Genomic DNA, 18,113 nt, shown 5'->3' on the forward strand with positions numbered 1-18,113 from the left:
TTATTACTTTATGACATTAACTGGAATCCCCATGATAACCACAAAGAAATAGCTACAGAAGAATTCCCTTGTAGTCCAGTGGTTAGGACTCTGCACTCTCAATGCTAAGATCCTAGGTTCAGTCCCTGCTTGGGGAACTAAGATCCCACAAGCTGTGCAGTGCAGCAGGGAAAAAACAACTGCCAAAAAAGAGAAATAGCTATAGAATACATACAAAAGGAGAGAATTTATATGTTTTACTACAAAAAAACAAAAAACCCACAAAAGACACTAACAAAATAAGGAGCAAAAATCCATGAAGCATTTAGAAGAGAAATAGCAAAATGACATTAAGCAAAACACAACATGCATTGCTTTCATTGCCTCTCATAAGAGAGAATATTTTAGCTATAAATGTTTAAGAAAGAAAACTGAAATCAACATTCTAACTTAAGGAACTAGAAAAAGAAGAATGGACTAAGCCCAAAGCTACTAGAATATTAGAACTAAGATAAGCAAAATACTGAACAGAAAATCAACAGAAAATTTTGAACCAAAAGTTAGTTCTTTGAAAAGGTTAATAAAATGGATTAACTTTTAGCTAGATCAATAACAGTAAAGACTCAACTTCAAAAAACAAGTAAGATTAAGGATATTACTAATGAGTCTACAAAAATAAAAAGGATCATAAGAATACAAGAGCAGTTGTAAACATCTTGGATAACCTAGATGTAATGGATATATTTGTAAAATCCATACCAAGACTGATTCATGAAGAAATTAGGTCTTCATAGACCTATAATTAGAAAGGAGATTGAATCAGCAGTCAAACACCTCCCAAGAAAAGAGAATCCTGCAACCTCTGACTTTACTCAGTTCTACCAAACATTTAAAGAAGAAATAACATCAGTCCTCAAACCTTTCAAAATAAACAATTCAATATGAAAGAACACTTCCTAATCCACTATATAAGCCTAGTATTACCCTGATACCAAAACCAGACAATGACAACACAAGAAAAGAAAGTTAAAGACCAATATCCCTGTTGAATACTGATGCAAAATTCTTAAAGGATTAGCAAACTGAATTCAAGATCACTTTAAAATTTTTATATATTTTGAACACATGGGTTTATTGCTGCAATGCAAGGATGGTCCAACAGATAAATTGAATATCAAATCAAATCAAATATCAATCAAATCCAATTGAATACAATACACCACATTAGCAGAATGAGGGTCCCACGTGGATCATATCACTGATGCTGAAAAAAGGATTTGACAAAATTATTTTTGATTTAAAAAAAAAAAAAAAACCACTCAACACACTAGGAATTGAAGGAAGCTATCTCAACATAGGAGAAGGCAATGGCAACCCACTCCAGTACTCTTGCCTGGAAAATCCCATGTACGGAGGAGCCTGGTAGGCTGCAGTCCATGGGGTCGCAAAAAGTCGGACATGACTGAGCAACTTCACTTTCACTTTTCACTTTCATGCATTGGAGAGGGAACTGGCAACCCACTCCAGTGTTCTTGCCTGGAGAATCCCAGGGACCGGGGAGCCTGGTGGGCTGCCGTCTATGGGGTTGCACAGAGTCGGACACAACTGAAGCGACTTAGCAGCAGCAGCAGCACTTCAGCATAATAAAGACCACATATGAAACTCTTAACAGCTAACATTATACTCAATGGAAAAGGACTGAAATCATGAATAAGACAAGGATGCAGCTTTTACTACTCCTATTCAGCACAGTGTTGGAAGTTCAAGGCAGAGTAATTAGTCAAGAAAAAGAATGAAATTAGAAAGAATGAAGTAAAATTATCTCTGCAGAATACATGGTCCTATGTGTAGAAAACACAAATGATCTCTACACCCCCAAATCTGTTAGCACTAAGAAAAAAATCCAGCAAAGTTCAGATACAGAAGCAACACACAAAATCAGTTGCCTTTCTATATACTAATATGAACAACCCCAAAGACTTAATGAAATCTTAATGAAGTTGTTGATGACTTGTACATTGAAAACCACAAGACATTGCTGAATGATGTTAACGTGAAAGTCTTTCAGTTGTGTCCGACTCTTTGCCACCCCATGGATTATACAGTCTATAGAATTCTCCAGGCCAGAATACTGGAATGGGTAGCCTTTCCCTTCTCTAGGGGATCTTCCGAACTCAGGGATTGAACCCAGGTCTCCCACATTGCAGGCAGATTCTTTACCAGCTGAGCTACAAGGGAAAACCAAGAATACTGGAGTGGGTAGCCTATCCATTCTCCAACGGATCTTCCCAACCCAGGAATCAAACCAGGGTCTCCTGCATTGCAGACAGATTCTTTACCAACTGAGCTATTCCAGGGAAGCTGATATTAATGATGTTAAAGATGACACCAATAAGTTGAAAAACATCCCATGTAAATAGACTGGAAGACTTAATATTGGTATGATGTCAGTACTACCCAAAGTGATCTACAGATTCAATGTAATTCACTTCAAAATCTCAATGACATTCTTTACAGATACAGAAAAATAATTCAAGTGGAATATCTAGGATCCAAATAGCCAAAACAATCTTCAAAAGAAGAAAGCTGAATACCAAAGAATTGATGCTTTCAAACCGTGGTGCTGGAAAAGACTCTTGAGAGTCCCTTGGACAGCAAGGAGATCAAACCAGTCAATCCTAAAGGAAACGAACCCTGAATTGGAAGGACTGATGCTGAAGCTGAAGCTCCAATACTTTGGCCACCTGATGCAAAGAGCCGACTCAGTGGAAAGACCCTGATTCTGGGAAAGATTGAGGACAGGAGGAGAAGAGGGTGACAGAGGATGAGATGGTTGGATGGCATCAATGGACGTGAGTTTGAGCAAGCTCTGGGAGATAGTGAAGGACAGGGAAGTCTGGTGCGCTGCACTCCATGGAATCACAGTCAGACATGACTTAGCAACTGAAAAGCAACAATAATCTTAAAAAAGATCAAAGTTGGAAGACTCACACTTCCTGATTTCAAATTTTACTGCAAAGATACAATAATCAAAACCGTGTGATACTGAATAAAAACAGACATATAGACCAGTGGAATAGAATAAAGAATCCAGAAATTCTCACATATATGGTCAAATGATTTGGAGGAAGCACACCAAGACCATTTAATGGGAAAAGGACAGTGTTTTCAACAAATGGTGTTGAGAAAACTGGATACCCATATGCCAGAGAATGAAGTTGGATTCTTACCTAACACTATATACAAAAATTAGTTCAAATGGACCAAAGACCTAAACATAAGACTTAAAACTCCACTCTTAGAAAAAAAACCAGGGGGAAAGTTTCAGAACATTGGATTTAGGAGTGATTTCTTAGATATGACACCAAAGTCATAGGCATGAAAAGAGAAAAGAGACAAACTGAGCTTCAAAAATTAGACATTTGGACTTTCCTGGTGGCAGAGTGGGTAAGAATCCACCTGCCAATGCAGGGAACACGGGTTTGATCCCTGGTCCAGAAAGATTCTACATGCCACAGAGCAACTAAGCCCATGCACCACAACTACTGAGCCTGTGTGCCACAACTACTGAAGTCCATGCACCCCAGAGACCACATGCTGCACCTACTGCACCCACATGCTATGACTGCTGCTGCTGCTAAGGCGCTTCAGTCGTGTCCGACTCTGTGCGACCCCAGAGACGGCAGCCCACCAGGCTCCCCCGTCCCTGGGATTCTCCAGGCAAGAACACTGGAGTGGGTTGCCATTTCCTTCTCCAATGCATGGAAGTGAAAAGTGAAAGGGAAGTCGCTCAGTCATGTCCGACTCTTAGCGACCCCATGGACTGCAGCCCACCAGGCTCTTCCGTCCATGGGATTTTCCAGGCAAGAGTACTGGAGTGGGGTGCCATCGCCTTCTCTGCATGCTATCACTACTGAAGCCTATATACTCTACATCCTGCGCTCTGCAACAAGAGAAGCCACTGCAGTGAGAAGCCCACACACCACAGCAAAGAGTAGCCCCTGCCTGCCACAACCAATGCAGAGAACACCCACACAAAGCAACGAAGACCCAGCATGGCCAAAAATAAGTAAAACATTTATGTATCAAAGGATACTATCAACAGAGTAAAAACAGCAATCCACAGAATGGGAGAAAATATTTGCAGATCACATATCTGATGAGGGATTAATACCCATTCATATATATATATATATATATATATATATATATATATATATATAAAACTCCTAAAATACAGCAACAGTTATAAAAGACAACCCAATTCAAAACTGGGCAAAGAACTTGAATAGACAGGTATCCAAAGAAGATATAGACCAATTAGCACATGAAAAGGCGCTCAACATTACTCATCATTTGGGAAATGCAAATCAAAGCCACGATGAAATAGCGCTTCATACCCATTAGAGTGGCTATTATTTATTTTTTTTAAAAAAGTGTTGACAAGGATGTGGAGAAACTAGAGTGCATTGCTATAATATATATATATATTCATATATATATATATATGAATATACAGCAGTATAGCTGCTGTAGAAAACAGTATCATAGTTCCTCAAAAAATTAAATATAGAATTAACATTTGATACTACTTCTGGGTATTTATGCAAAAGAATAGAAAACAGGGGTTTGAACAGCTATTTGCAGATGTATGTTCCTAGAAGCATCATCACAATAGCCAAAAGGTGAAATGATTCATGTTCATCTGTTGATAAATGAATAAACAAAATGAGGTAAATATATACAATGGAATGTCATTCAGTCATAAAAAGGAATGAAATTTGGATACATACTATACTGTTGATGAACCTTGAAGACATGGCCACATACAAAAGGACAAATGCATGATTCATGTATTTGTATAAAATACTGAGACTTATATCAAGCATTGAGAATATTTAGATGCTTAGAGATTAAGTAGAATGTTAGCTACCATGGTCTGAGTAGAGGAGGGAATGAGGACTTATTGTTTAATGGGTTTAGCATTCAGTATAGGATGATGAGCAGAGAAGGCAATGGCTCCCCACTCCAGTACTCTTGCCTGGAAAATCCCATGAACGGAGGAGCCTGTTAGGCTGCAATCCATGGGTTCGCTAAGAGTCGGACACGACTGAGCGACTTCACTTTCACTTTTCACTTTCATGCATTGGAGAAGGAAATGGCAGCCCACTCCAGTGTTCTTGCCTGGAGAATCCCAGGGACGGGGGAGCCTGGCGGGCTGCCGTCTCTGGGGTTGCACAGAGTCGGACATGACTGAAGTGACTTAGCATAGCATAGCATAGCATAGGATGATGAGAAAGTTCTGGAGATGGACAGTGGTGATGGTTGAACCAATGGGAATATACTTAATGCCATTGAATTGCATGTGTAAAAGGCTAAGAAGTGAAAGTAAAGGGATCAGTGGTTACCACTGAAACTGGGAAAGAGTAGATGGAGCACAGGAGATTTTTGGGTGGTGAAATTATTCAATGTGATACTGTAGTGGTGGACACATGAAATCATGCATTTGTTAAAATCTATAAAACTGTAAAAAAAAAAAAAAAAAAAGAGGAGCCTTAATGAAAACGATGGACTTCTGTTACCAACTTTACCAAATGCATTCTTTATATTGCTCCTAATAAGATGAAAACCTCATGATCTGTAAAATCGTGCCCTAAAATTAAAAGCTTTATGGGGGAAAAAAGGTTTGGAACTCTGTAACCTTAGCAGTAACAAAAACAAGAATCCTAAATCTCCACTAGTATCTGCACTGAGAATTAGTCCATCTTTTGTATACTTAAAGTTTGGGGTTTATGCTTCTTCCTTTCAGATATAGACCCTGAAATCATTTGATCCTCATAGAAACCATTTTCAGGACTTCCCTGGCGGTCCAGTGGCTAGGACTCTACACTGTCAGTGAAGGGGGCCTCGGTTCGATACTTGATCAGGCAACTAGAATCTACATCCTCAACTAAGGATTCCCGCATGCACAACTAAGACCCAATGCAACCAAATAAATATTTATTCTTAAAAGAAACCAGCTTCATTAACATTAAAAATAGGATCTAAAGGTAGCTCCCAATGATAGGGATAGAGCAGGATAGTTACACAGGTAGCTTTTGATATCCCACTAGGGAGTTATAGATAGAGAAGGAACTTTGGGAGATCATTGTAAGCTAATGATCACTCAAGAAAGCAATCAGACTGTTGTGAAATAGGCCTGCTTAACAACAAAACCACACAATAAAAGCATAAGATATGCTCCAGTCCAGTAAGTGAAAAAGTTAGGCCTGTACCCTGCTGGTCCAGGTCAGCATGAGAATGATCCTTAGGACAAGCCCCTTAGCACATACCAAAGAGAAATACATGGGCAAGGTGCCATTCTAAAGTAGAAGACCTCATCATACTAAAACCTGAGGTTATTTAACATATTTTGGTGTATGTTAGTTTACATTACCACACTTCTGCTGATGTGGATAGCACATTGACAGTCCCAGTTTGACCACATAGGGTCAAAAAGTCCTCTGCCTGACTTGAGGAGGAGCTAGTGATGTAAGCTTGACATCTGCTCAAAGAATGAGGAAGAAAGTGGTCTTCTTCAACCCTTTCTATTTTCCCTTTGCTTATAAACATGTTGCCCACTTAGTTCTCAGGGCAGAGGTCTCTTGCCTGCCTGCTTGTATCCTTCAAAAGCATCCTAAACTATAAATCCACTTCTTACCTCTCACTTTGTCCCTCACTGAATTCCTTCTGCACCAAGACATAAAAAACCTGTGATTTGCTAAGTCCTGAGATGAGCTATGCAGTTTCACTTTCATCAATCAATACGTTTTTCCTAATAACCAGGTGAAATGTCTTCATGGTTAACTTGCTCTTTGCAGCTTCCCTGCTGCTGCTAAGTCACTTCAGTCGTGTCCGACTCTGTGCGACCCCATAGACGGCAGCCCAACAGGCTCCCCCGTCCCTGGGATTCTCCAGGCAAGAACACTGGAGTGGGTTGCCATTTCCTTCTCCAATGCTTGAAAGTGAAAAGTGAAAGTGAAGTCGCTCAATCGTGTCTGACTCCTAGCGACCCCATGGACTGCAGCCCACCAGGCTCCTCCATCCATGGGATTTTCCAGGCAAGAGTACTGGAGTGGGGTGCCACCAGTTTAATACAGTGAGCTACTAAAACAGTCACTCTTTGCCCTTAAAGGATTTTCACTTTTCTTTTAGGGTCTTTATATATTATTAAGAGTTTCTCCTGAGCTGTGAGAAAGTTTGCCTCTAGTTGCTTCAACATATTAGCTTACTGGGGGAAAAAAAAAATCATGTTTGAACCCATGCAACTTTCATACAGGATTGATATTACTTTCCTATTTACCAACTGCAAATAAGTTAATAATATATGCTACAGAAACACACATACTTTGCAACAGGATGGACTGTGTTTCAAGGTATAACTTTCAGTCTTTTATTTAGAGAACAAAGAAAGATTAACGTGTTTATTTTACCATTTAGTGTTTCACTTTCTGCCTTTGTAACAAAGAAGCAATGATTTGGCTTCACTGTGTTATTTCTTCAATGTTCTCCATGACCTATGGAAAATAAGAATCAAGATGTTTTCTCCATCTCAGTTTTTCTTTATATGTACAACTGTCAACACGTCTTTATTTACACATATATACATCCACCCCTTCTGTTTGTGAAAAGTTGAGGTGAACTAGCCTAGAACATCCAATGAACCTCTTAACACACTCCAGAACACAGAAGAGTTGTATCAGCACCTCCATTCAGATCTCACAGAAGTGTCCCTGCCTTTTCTCACTGCCTATTTTATGTTACCTGAAGTTCTAACAAGCTTGGTGAATTTTTAAAAAGATATTACATATGACAAAGAGGGTAAGAGGGAAAGATTGGTAAAGTGAGTCACTCTAACAGCAATAAAAATGAATAACTGATGGCAGTAAAACAGGAGAAAGTAACCAAAACCGAGATAAAACCAAACCTGTGGCTGGTGTTTAACGTAGGGACAACTGGCTCCCGCAAGAGCCAATGAGCCCTGAGCCTGTTACCCCCTATCTGTGGAAGCGTAAGTACAGTATGAAAAACTTGGACTTGGGAACTAGATTCACCTGGGTTTAAATCCTGTCTTACCACCTTCTGATGTGTGATCTTGATTTTAACCTCTCTAAACCTGTTTTCTTTTTCATAGAGAAGAATGCCACTTGCCTCACAATGGGTTGTATTCAGTTCAGTTCAGTCACTCAGTTGTGTCCGACTCTTTGCGACCCCATGGACTGCAGCATGCAGGCTTCCCTCTCCATTAGCAACTCCCAAAGCTTGCTCAAACTCATGTCTATCGAGTTGGGGATGCCATCCAACCATCTCATCCTCTGTTGTCCCCTTCTCCTCCTGCCCTTAGTCTTTCCCAGCATCAGGGTCTTTTTCAATGAGTCAGTTCTTCGCATCAGGTGGCCGAAGTATTGGAGTTTCAGCTTCAGCATTAGTCCTTCCCAGTGAATATTCAGGACTGATTTCCTTTAGGATAGATTGGTTTGACCTCCTTGCAGTTCAAGGGATTCTCAGGAGTCTTCTCCAACACCACAGTTTAAAAGCATCAATTCTTTGGCACTCAGCTTTCTTTATAGTCCAATTCTCACATCCATACATGACTACTGGAAATACCATAGCTTTGACTAGGCAGACCTTTGTTGGCAAAGTAATGCTTCTGCTTTTTAATATGCTGTCTAGGTTGGTCATACCAAGGAGCAAGCGGCTTTTAGTTTCATGGCTGCAATCACCTTAAAATAAAATCTCTGTTTCCATTGTTTCCCCATCTATTTGCCATGAAGTGATGGGACCAGATACCATGATCTTCATATTTTGAATGTTGAGTGTTAAGCCAACATTTTCACTCTCCTCTTTCACTTTCATCAAGAGGCTGTTTAGTTCCTCCTCACTTTCTGCCATAATGGTGGTATCATCTGTGTATCTGAGGTTATTGACATTTCACAATGGGTATTAAGACTTACAAGAGTCTCCAAAGTGAAATACCAGCCACAGTGTCTGGCACCTATAGGTACCTGATGTTCACAGTTCCATAGTTACCTTACTTTCTTTTCATTTAAAGAGCTGTACTTTAAGTACTTTAAGTGTGTTATTGCAATAGGGATGATACACAATCACAATCTAAATGGATGCCAGGACTTAAAGCTGTAGGTTTACTTAATGAACAAATTAAAAAATTGCCTTGGGAGATTTATATTTCAGAGGCATACAAGGTGACATGAATGAATCTATTAGAAAGGAGGATTAAACTGAATAAAGCTTTATAGGATGGTGGCAAGAGGAGTTTTTTGGTGAAAATAGTTCATTAATAAATTTTAAAATAATATGTACCATCATGCTCTGATTTTCATAACAAATATAAGCTAATAGCATGAAGAAATTCCCAATCCCCACGATCAACTTTGTTTTCATGACACAGATCTTGTCACATATGGTAAAGGCATTTATTTTGCTTTTCTTAAAGTAATGGCTTTGCAGTTACTGAGACTGTTTGACATTGAAAAAATAAGTGGCCAGTGAGCTAATTTTGTGAGCTATGCCCAACACCTTATCCAGATTTTTACCCCTGGTTGTGATACCCTTTTTTCCTCATTAAAAGAAGGCAGTAATTTAATACTTGAGTTCTGAAACTGTTTTCCCAATTAAACCAGAGTACCTCTGTGGAAAGGCTCCAAGGTAGTTTCTATTTTATTACAAACATGTCTTTATAAACTGAAAAGAAGCCAACTTGCTTTTTAGGTGTATGTGGTTTCTAAAAAATAATTTGAGTTTTTACCACCCCATTGAATGTTCTGAAAAAAAATTAAGAGGCAAATCCTTTGAGGAGAGAAACCACTGGTGAATTACAAGCATGGATACTCGTGCATTCAACCGTTAGTGGCAGTCGGCCATTCCCACATTTTTTCCTGTCACATTTGGTCCCATTTGTACTAATCTTCCCAGTTAAAACCATGCACGATAATACATTCAGTTCTCTGAGAATTTTTTCACTGGTTATTTTATCATCAAGCATTTAAAAAATGAATGTAGTTCCAGACATTATCATTACAAATAACAGCAAAAATAAAAAAACTCATCAAACCATTAAAATACATGACTTCACCCAATTACAAAGTAGAAGAGCACAACTCAATCTCTTGATAACTCAAATGATTAATTTTGAGTATATTAAAATGAATCATCTGATAGTATCATTTAATAATGGCATCTTAGACTTCCCTGGTGGTACCCTGACTAAGAATCTGCCTGCCAATGCAAGGGACAGAGGTTTGATCCCTGGTTGGGGAAGATTTCACATGCCACAGAGTAACCAAGCCCCTGTGCCGCAACTACTGAAGCCTGCAAACCCCAGAGCCTGCGCTCTGCAACGAGAGAAGCCACTGCAATGAGAAGCTTGTGTACTGCAGTGAAGAGTAGCCCCAGCTTGCTGCAACTAGAGAAAACCTGCATACAGCAACGAGGACCCAGTGCAACCAAAAACCAAAAAAACTGCAGCATCTCTTTCTGGCTTTTTATCGTGAAATATACTTAATAAAATTTACCATTTTAACCATTTTCAATATGCCAGCAAATTTGGAAAACTCAGCAGTGGCCACAGGACTGGAAAAGATCAGTTTTCATTCTAATCCCAAAGAAAGGCAATGTCAAAGTATGTTCAAACTACCACACAAGTGCACTCATTTCACATGCTAGCAAAGTAATGCTCAAAATTCTCCAAACTAGGCTTCAACAGCACGTGAACCGAGAACTTCCAGATGTTCAAGCCGGTTTTAGAAAAGGTAGAGGAACCGGAGATCAAATTGCCAACATCTGTTAGGTCATGGAAAAAGCAAGAGAGTTCCAGAAAAGCCTCTACTTCTGCTTTATTGACTACGCCAAAGCCTTTGACTGTGGATCACAACAAACTGGAAAATTCTTAAAGAGATGGGAATAGCAGACCACCTTACCTACATCCTGAGAAATCTGTATGCAGGTCAAGAAGCAACAGTTAGAACCAGACATGGAACAACAGACTGGTTCCAAATTTGGAAAGGAGTACCTCAAGGCTGTATATTGTCACCCTGCTTATTTAACTTATATGCAGAGTACATCATGCAAAATGCTGGGCTGGATGAAGCACAAGCTGGAGTCAAGACTGCTGGGAGAAATCTCAATAACCTCAGATATGCAGATGACACCACCCTTATGTCAGAAAGTGAAGAGGAACTAAAGAGCCTCTTGATGAAAGTGAAAAAGGAAGGTAAAAAAGTTGGCTTAAAACTCAGCATTCAAAATAAGATCATGGCATCCAGTCCCATCACTTCATGGCAAATAGATAAGAAACAATGGAAACAGTGACAGACTTTATTTTCTTGGGATCCAATATCACTGTGGATGGTGACTGCAGCCATGAAATTAAAAGACGCTTACTCCTGGGAAGAAAAGCTATGATGAACCTAGACAGTGTATTAAAAAGCAGAGACATTACTTTGCCAACAAAGGTCTGCGTAGTCAGAACAATGGTTTTTCCAGTAGTCATGTATGGTTGTGAGAATTGGACTATAAAGAAAGCTGAGTGCCAAAGAATTGGTGCTTTTGAACTAGGGTGTTGGGGAAGACTCTTGAGAATCCCTTGGACTCCAAGGAGGTCAAACGAGTCAATTTTAAAGGAAATCAGTCCTGAATATTCACTGGGAAGAACTGATGCTGAAGCTGAAACTCTCATACTGTGGCCACCTGATGTGAAGAACTGACTCACTGGAAAAGATCCTGATGCTGGGAGTTTGAGCAAGCTCTGGAAGTTGGTGATGGACAGGTAAGTCTGGCATGCTGCAATCCATGGGGTCGCAAAGAGTCGGACATGACTGAGTGATTGAGCTGATGATGATGATGCAGTTAGGTTATTTAGAAACAATTTGATTCTTTCAGTTCTTGCTTTTATGGTCTGTTAGGCAGGACTGGAGCAGTACTCAATGTAGGGCTAATTATTCCCCACTACTGAAGAAACAATCTTCTGTGTACACTGTTACCCAATGAATAATTAGGATTTTTAGCCTTATTATTGGGAACAGGCACTTTTCCTAGCCTTGTGCGAATAGTGGGTACCTCTAATCCTATCAGGTGTTTCTTTCCCTAATATCAAGGACTTTCCTAGTATACATGTGATTATTACTCAACTGAATACTTGAAGATCTCTGAAATTCTCTCTGTGTGTGTGGCTCTCCTCTTTTCCAGTACTCCATTCAGTGAACTATATTGATCAAGCCACATTGATCAACCTGGGTCATCCATCCAACTTTCCCATGCCACAGCCTGGAGATTCTCTCAAGGCAATACTTTGAGGGAATCATTGGTTCATCTCATCTGTTCTCAATCTCTCATGATCCTTTGCTCCCTGTTGTCCAATGTCTTGAAAACCATCGCTTAATGTATAATGTCCATTTATAAATTGTTTCAAGGAGAAGGTAAATCCAGTCTCTGTTACTCCATCTTGGTCAGAAGCAGAAGTCTCACGATATTTTTTTTTTCCCACGATATTTTTAAAACATGAATTGACCCATACGTTTCCAAAAGATTTGCTTAGATCAGCCCTGGGATTTCTTTGGAAGGAATGATGCTAAAGCTGAAACTCCAGTACTTTGGCCACCTCATGCGAAGAGTTGACTCATTGGAAAAGACTCTGATGCTGGGAGGGATTGGGGGCAGGAGGAGAAGGGGACGACAGAGGATGAGATGGCTGGATGGCATCACTGACTTGATGGACATGAGTCTGAGTGAACTGCGGGAGTTGGCGATGGACAGGGAGGCCTGGCGTGCTGCGATTCATGGGGTCGCAAAGAGTTGGACACAACTGAGTGACTGATCTGATCTGATCTGATAGATAAAAATCCCCCTCCTGTCCATATACCAGCCCACTTCAAATTACTTCTGTAAAAATCAGTCTGTGAAACATATTATAACTAACATCATAATTTCACATATTGTGATAACATAGTTTTCTTTGGGGAAAAAATACAACTTGTGTCATACAGCTAATGAGAAATGATCTTCAGGTAAAAAACCCATAGAAAAATTTTTAGGGTCAACATTTTTTGGATAGATCCAAATCCCATTAAACAACCAACATCTAACTTAGGGTTTTAAAATATACATTTATTTTGAATTTACTCACTGTGGTGGACACTGGTACTGCTTGTCTCTACCAAGTTGATATCATACTGGACTGAACTGGCCCTCTGAAGATGGCCCTTCCTGACAATAAAGAAGAAAGAAACACACAAATGGAAAATGGGTAAGTGCAAATGCAGAAAGCAAGTTTAAATTTGAATATATGGAGGTTTATTTTCTTTTCTGCAACTATCTGAAACTGCCAGAGCTTCCCTAAAACTGTACCCCATTATTTAACAAATGCACCAGGGCAGGTAGGTCATCTGTAGTGGCTTCAGATGCTGATGATGCCACTTAGTCTTTTTCCTTTAAGACAGCAGAACTGTGCTATTTTAATGTAGCATTTTTGTGCTCTTCTTAAAGTGGTTAGTTTTCATTATTAGTTGGGATCCTTATGGTGGCTCAGACAGTAAAGAATCCGCTTGCAATGCAGGAGACCCAGGTTTGATCCCTGGGTTGGTGAGATCCCCTGGAGAAGGGAATGGCAGCCCACTCTAATTTTCTTGCCTGGAGATTTCCATGGACAGAGGAGCATGGTGGGCTACAGTCCATGGGGTCGCAAAGAGTCAGAGTCTACTGAGTAACACTTTATGTGACATGGGGTGGCTTTACTCAACTACTGAAAAACTCAATTGCACCTTTAAAAAAAATTTATTTATTTTTGGCTGCACTGGATCTTCAGCATTGTGCACAGACTCTCTCTAGTTGAGGCAAGTGGGGCTGTTCTTAGCTGCGGTGCACAGGCTTCTCATTGTGGTGGTTTCTCTTGTTGTGGAGCACAGGCTTTAGGATGCATGGGCCTCAGTAGTTGTGGTGTGTGGGCTTAGGTGCCCCCCAGCAAGTGCGATCTTCCTGGACCAGGAATTAAATCCATGTTCCCTGCACTGGCAGGCAGATTCTTAACCACTGGACCACCAGAGAAGTCCCTCACTTGCACTTTTTTAAGGCTACAGTTCATCAATCTTTTTTGTCATCTGGTCCATTAATATAGTTTCTAATTACACTCAAATGCTCATGACAGAGTTTTTAAAAACCACGTTTAATATTAAATAAGATATTGGAATGTACACTTGCTTTCGATTTTTTTTCAGTAAGTCAGTGTCTAGAGTATTACCTTACATTAATGAAATTAATTCAAAACCACTTTTTACCATAGTAAAATGAAATGTGTTTTCTAAAAATACACTGATTCCTCTTCGTAAAACATGATTGATTCTGCCTAGATTTCAGCATATGGGTTATTATTTTGGACCTCATTCAAATATGACATTAATTAGTTATTAAATTTCAAAAGGGCTTCAGCTTAAAGCAATTTCAACCACTGATGGACCTAAAAACTACTACAGTAATCAGGGACTTGTTTTAATTCTTGAAAGCACATTTCAGACAGTATGTTTCACCTGGTCGGTATGCAAGAGCCTAAATCTTATGACTAGATTTTATAAGCAATAGCTACTCATGTTTTTTTCAAATTAATTCTACTCTTGATTTTGACAAGACACAAATCATCATGCAGAAATACCTCTGCTTGTGCTGTCATTTAAAAATGGAAAAGGTACAGGGGGTAGCATATTATAACTGTTTCTGAAAATTATTCAATGTCATATTATTTTTGTAAGAATCTTAAGGATGCTATTTTTCTCAGTTACTAAATTTACATTCATTTTCCAATTAATATGCAAATGTTTAACGTTTATATATGGCAAAAAGTTGCTTTATTTTATTTTTCAATAAAGTATACATATAAAAAGAGTGAATGGCAATATTTATGCTTAGAGAGAAATGAAATATCTCCTGCCCTGTCAGTAAACAAAGGATGTCACAGACATCAGCCTGCAGCGGGCCCACAGGCCGCTGGTGAGCCCTGAGGGAGCTTAGACAGGAAAGAATACCTGCCATCTGACTGCTGCCACTCCCTGTAGTGAGCCCTCAGGAAAACAGGAGGTAAAAACACAGGAAACTGGCCCCAAATAATTACGGTGCATATCAAAGGAATGATTTCAGTGAATCCAGATTCTTGCATCTTCTCCTACACAGAAAGGTGCTAAATTCCTTAATTTACTGTAGCTGGTTTTCTTTAATTTAATTAACAATACTTAAAAGATTTAAACATCTTTTGATGTTCTAACTACCTGCCCTTTGTTGCAAAACTTCTATCTCTCCTACCTCCCCGCTTGCCTCATCTGAGCAATTTTCTCAAGATTACTTGAGATGCTGCCTCCGAGGCTTGAACTCTTAAAAATTCCTGTCAAAAGAACACATAACTCTCAACTTATGGTTGTGAACTTTTAAGTTGACACCAGTTTAAAAATCAGTGATAGACCCTTACATGCACAGCACAAGATTAGAAACAGGCTGTTAACATTCCATGCCTTCTTTGAGTGCTTCCCTTTCTCTTCCCACCACAAGTAACTATCATTCTGTATTTTGTGCTACCCAGTCTCTTACTTGATTCAGTCATATATATCACCCTAACCAACACATTATTTCGTTTTTGTCTAGTTTTAAACTTTTCATGAGTGGGATCATATTGTTACATTTTCTTGTGTGACTTGCTTCTTTCACATAAAATTATGTTTCTAAGATTTACCCAGGCACTTGATACTGAGCAGGGTCCTCTGGGGCTCCTGGGCACAAAGCCTTTCTGTGTCTCTCATTTCTTTGATTACAGGAAATAGCCTTTTTTTCAGCCTCTATGACTTTTCCTGAGTTCTAATGGGCAGACTCAAGCAGCTGTTAATTAGGGAAGGGAGGGAATGCTAGACCAGGAAGAAACAAACAGTCAAGAGAAACAGTAGTGCAGCCTTGGGACAAGGTCCTGGTTCCCCATCAACAGAAACACACAATATCTTTGAGCTGTTTTGCAGATAATGAAACCCTCTGCAGGTGGGAGAAAGTTCGATGGTATGCTATCCACAAGCATGTAGATCCAGACCAGTTAAAACCTAAAGGTTGATGATGCTGACTCCTACTTATCTTACCACCAACCCATCAGAAGAATGTCCACAAGCTGATCACACGCTTTTAAAATCATTACTATAAAACTTCTAACTATCTTCTCCGAGCTGGGACACACAGTTTTCGAGGCCAAAGTCCACTGTGTCCTCCTTTGCCTGGCAAAGTAATAAAGCTATCCTTTTCTACCTTACCCAAAACTCTGTCTCCAAGATTCGATTCGGCACTGATGTACAGAGAAGCTGAGCTTTCAGAATCACAACTGTGTAACTGTAATTCATTTCTGCTTATATATTACCCTTTAATAGCAATATATCACAACTTGGTGTCCATTCTTTTGTTGATGGGTATTTGGGTAACTAATAAATCATTGCTTTTCTTTCACATTCAAAGTCTACTTTAAATAGACTTACTCCAAATATTTAGGTGTTTTTGGCATGATAACTTCAGTGAATGTGGGTCTACCTTACTAGTTTAGAAAAGTCAGGTAATGATGATGATAGTAACAAAGAATAAGATCCTTTCAAAAATGACATTAATTTAATAACAAAAATAAATAAAAGATACAATTTAGTAACAATAAATGCATTAGAGAAATAACTCTAAACAGAAAACATGATCTGGAAAAATAATCTAGAGCTAAAGGGCATATTGATTATTTAGTCAAACAATAACTACTATGTATTACTTTTATCTTTTCAAGAGCATGTTTCTATTTTGGTTACCTGCAGAGGAAGTAGAGGGCTCCAAGGATAAGAGTTCCTAGAAGAACAGTCAATGCCACGAAAGCTGTGAACAGGTCACTTTTAGTTTGGATACTGGAGCTTGGGAGAAAAACCTCTTCACAACGAGCACCTGTATAATTTTCAATGCATCTATGGAATAAAATGTTAGATACAGAGTTGCGTTCTCTGTTCTATGAACTAATATAGGAAGCATAAGTCTTCCAGCTGGTATGAAAAAAAAAAGAAGACTAATTTTCAGATTCGGAACATAGACTAGGAATGCTTTACTATGATGCTTACAGAGCTACAGTTATAATAAAACAAATTAGCATCTGCAGTCTGAGCTTTACTATCTTCCTTTTCCACTTTTCCAATTGCTTAGAAACTCCAGAGAAATTATAGAATAGTCAGTCCTTTTACCTTCCATATTTTCAATATGTAATTGTCCACACTTAAGGTTCATCTGAAGTTTATTTTGTTATCTCTGGTGTAGATGTGATTCTAAGTGTATTTTTCCTTGACGATGCTAAATAGCTATTCCAACCCCATTTATTAAATAACCGTTCTCTTGCCTGCTGTTTAACAGTGCCTCCTTGAATATACGTCAAGTTTGTATCAGTGACAACAGTTCTTCACTCTTCAGTGATGTGTACGTCTAATCTTGGGCTTCTACCTTACTGCTTCAATACTGTTACTTTATGTTTCAGTATCTGGTAGTTCTACTCCTTATATTATCACTTTGCTTTTCTAGAGATTTTGTGATATTTTCATTTGCCAGCCAAATATTTTTAGCCCATTTACTTTCAGCTCTTTAAAACTTATGTGACAGAAATCCATAATCTTTGGTAATATCAACCAGTTGCTTTCTCCCTGTTAATATGTTCAAAGATTATAAAACATAAAAATTGATATGAATTAGTGAGTTTGCCACCAGATCAATTTGATTATTTCATATTTGTAGTTAAGATAAATAATAGTATTTTTAAGATATACTGTTTATTTATAAAGCAACCCACAAAGTTAAACAGTAAACTATACTTAGCAAAAATTTTGTGTAAAAAAGTATGTGTGTGTATATATTCTTCAAAGTAGCATTACCAAAACCAGAAATATTTGTTCTATTAAATTAATTCTCCCCAACTCTTTCCAGTTTAGGAAGTATTTATAAATGTTACCTTCTTTTCTCCCATCCTAGACTAACAAGGATGCAGGCCTAGAAAGTTACATGTGAACTAATTACTAACAAAGCTTGGCAACTAATGTGATAGGCAATAAAGC

General features: G+C 38.8%; 1 protein-coding gene across 4 annotated transcripts in view; it reads right to left on the minus strand.

The window, feature by feature from the left end:
* Nucleotides 1-1,084: 1,084 nt before the first annotated feature.
* NRG4 (neuregulin 4) overlaps nucleotides 1,085-18,113 on the minus strand; it is a 116,474-nt gene continuing 99,445 nt past the window's right edge. Inside the window, exons 5-8 of one of the 4 annotated variants that reach the window (XR_008705362.1) lie at nucleotides 16,836-16,985; nucleotides 13,160-13,239; nucleotides 7,452-7,535; nucleotides 1,085-1,243 (exon numbers count right to left, since the gene is read on the minus strand). Coding sequence is in view for 3 of the 4 variants with exons in the window: in XM_055555971.1 (XP_055411946.1) it covers nucleotides 12,568-12,803; nucleotides 13,160-13,239; nucleotides 16,836-16,985 (466 nt within the window). In the remaining variant the exon portion in view is untranslated. Of the gene's footprint in view, nucleotides 1,244-7,383; nucleotides 7,536-12,552; nucleotides 12,804-13,159; nucleotides 13,240-16,835; nucleotides 16,986-18,113 lie in introns of those variants that run through there. The other 3 variants (XM_055555974.1, XM_055555972.1, XM_055555971.1) reach the window with 3 other exon arrangements.

The sequence above is a fragment of the Bubalus kerabau genome, chromosome 19 (assembly GCF_029407905.1).
Source record: "Bubalus kerabau isolate K-KA32 ecotype Philippines breed swamp buffalo chromosome 19, PCC_UOA_SB_1v2, whole genome shotgun sequence".
Taxonomy (NCBI): Eukaryota; Metazoa; Chordata; class Mammalia; order Artiodactyla; family Bovidae; genus Bubalus; species Bubalus kerabau.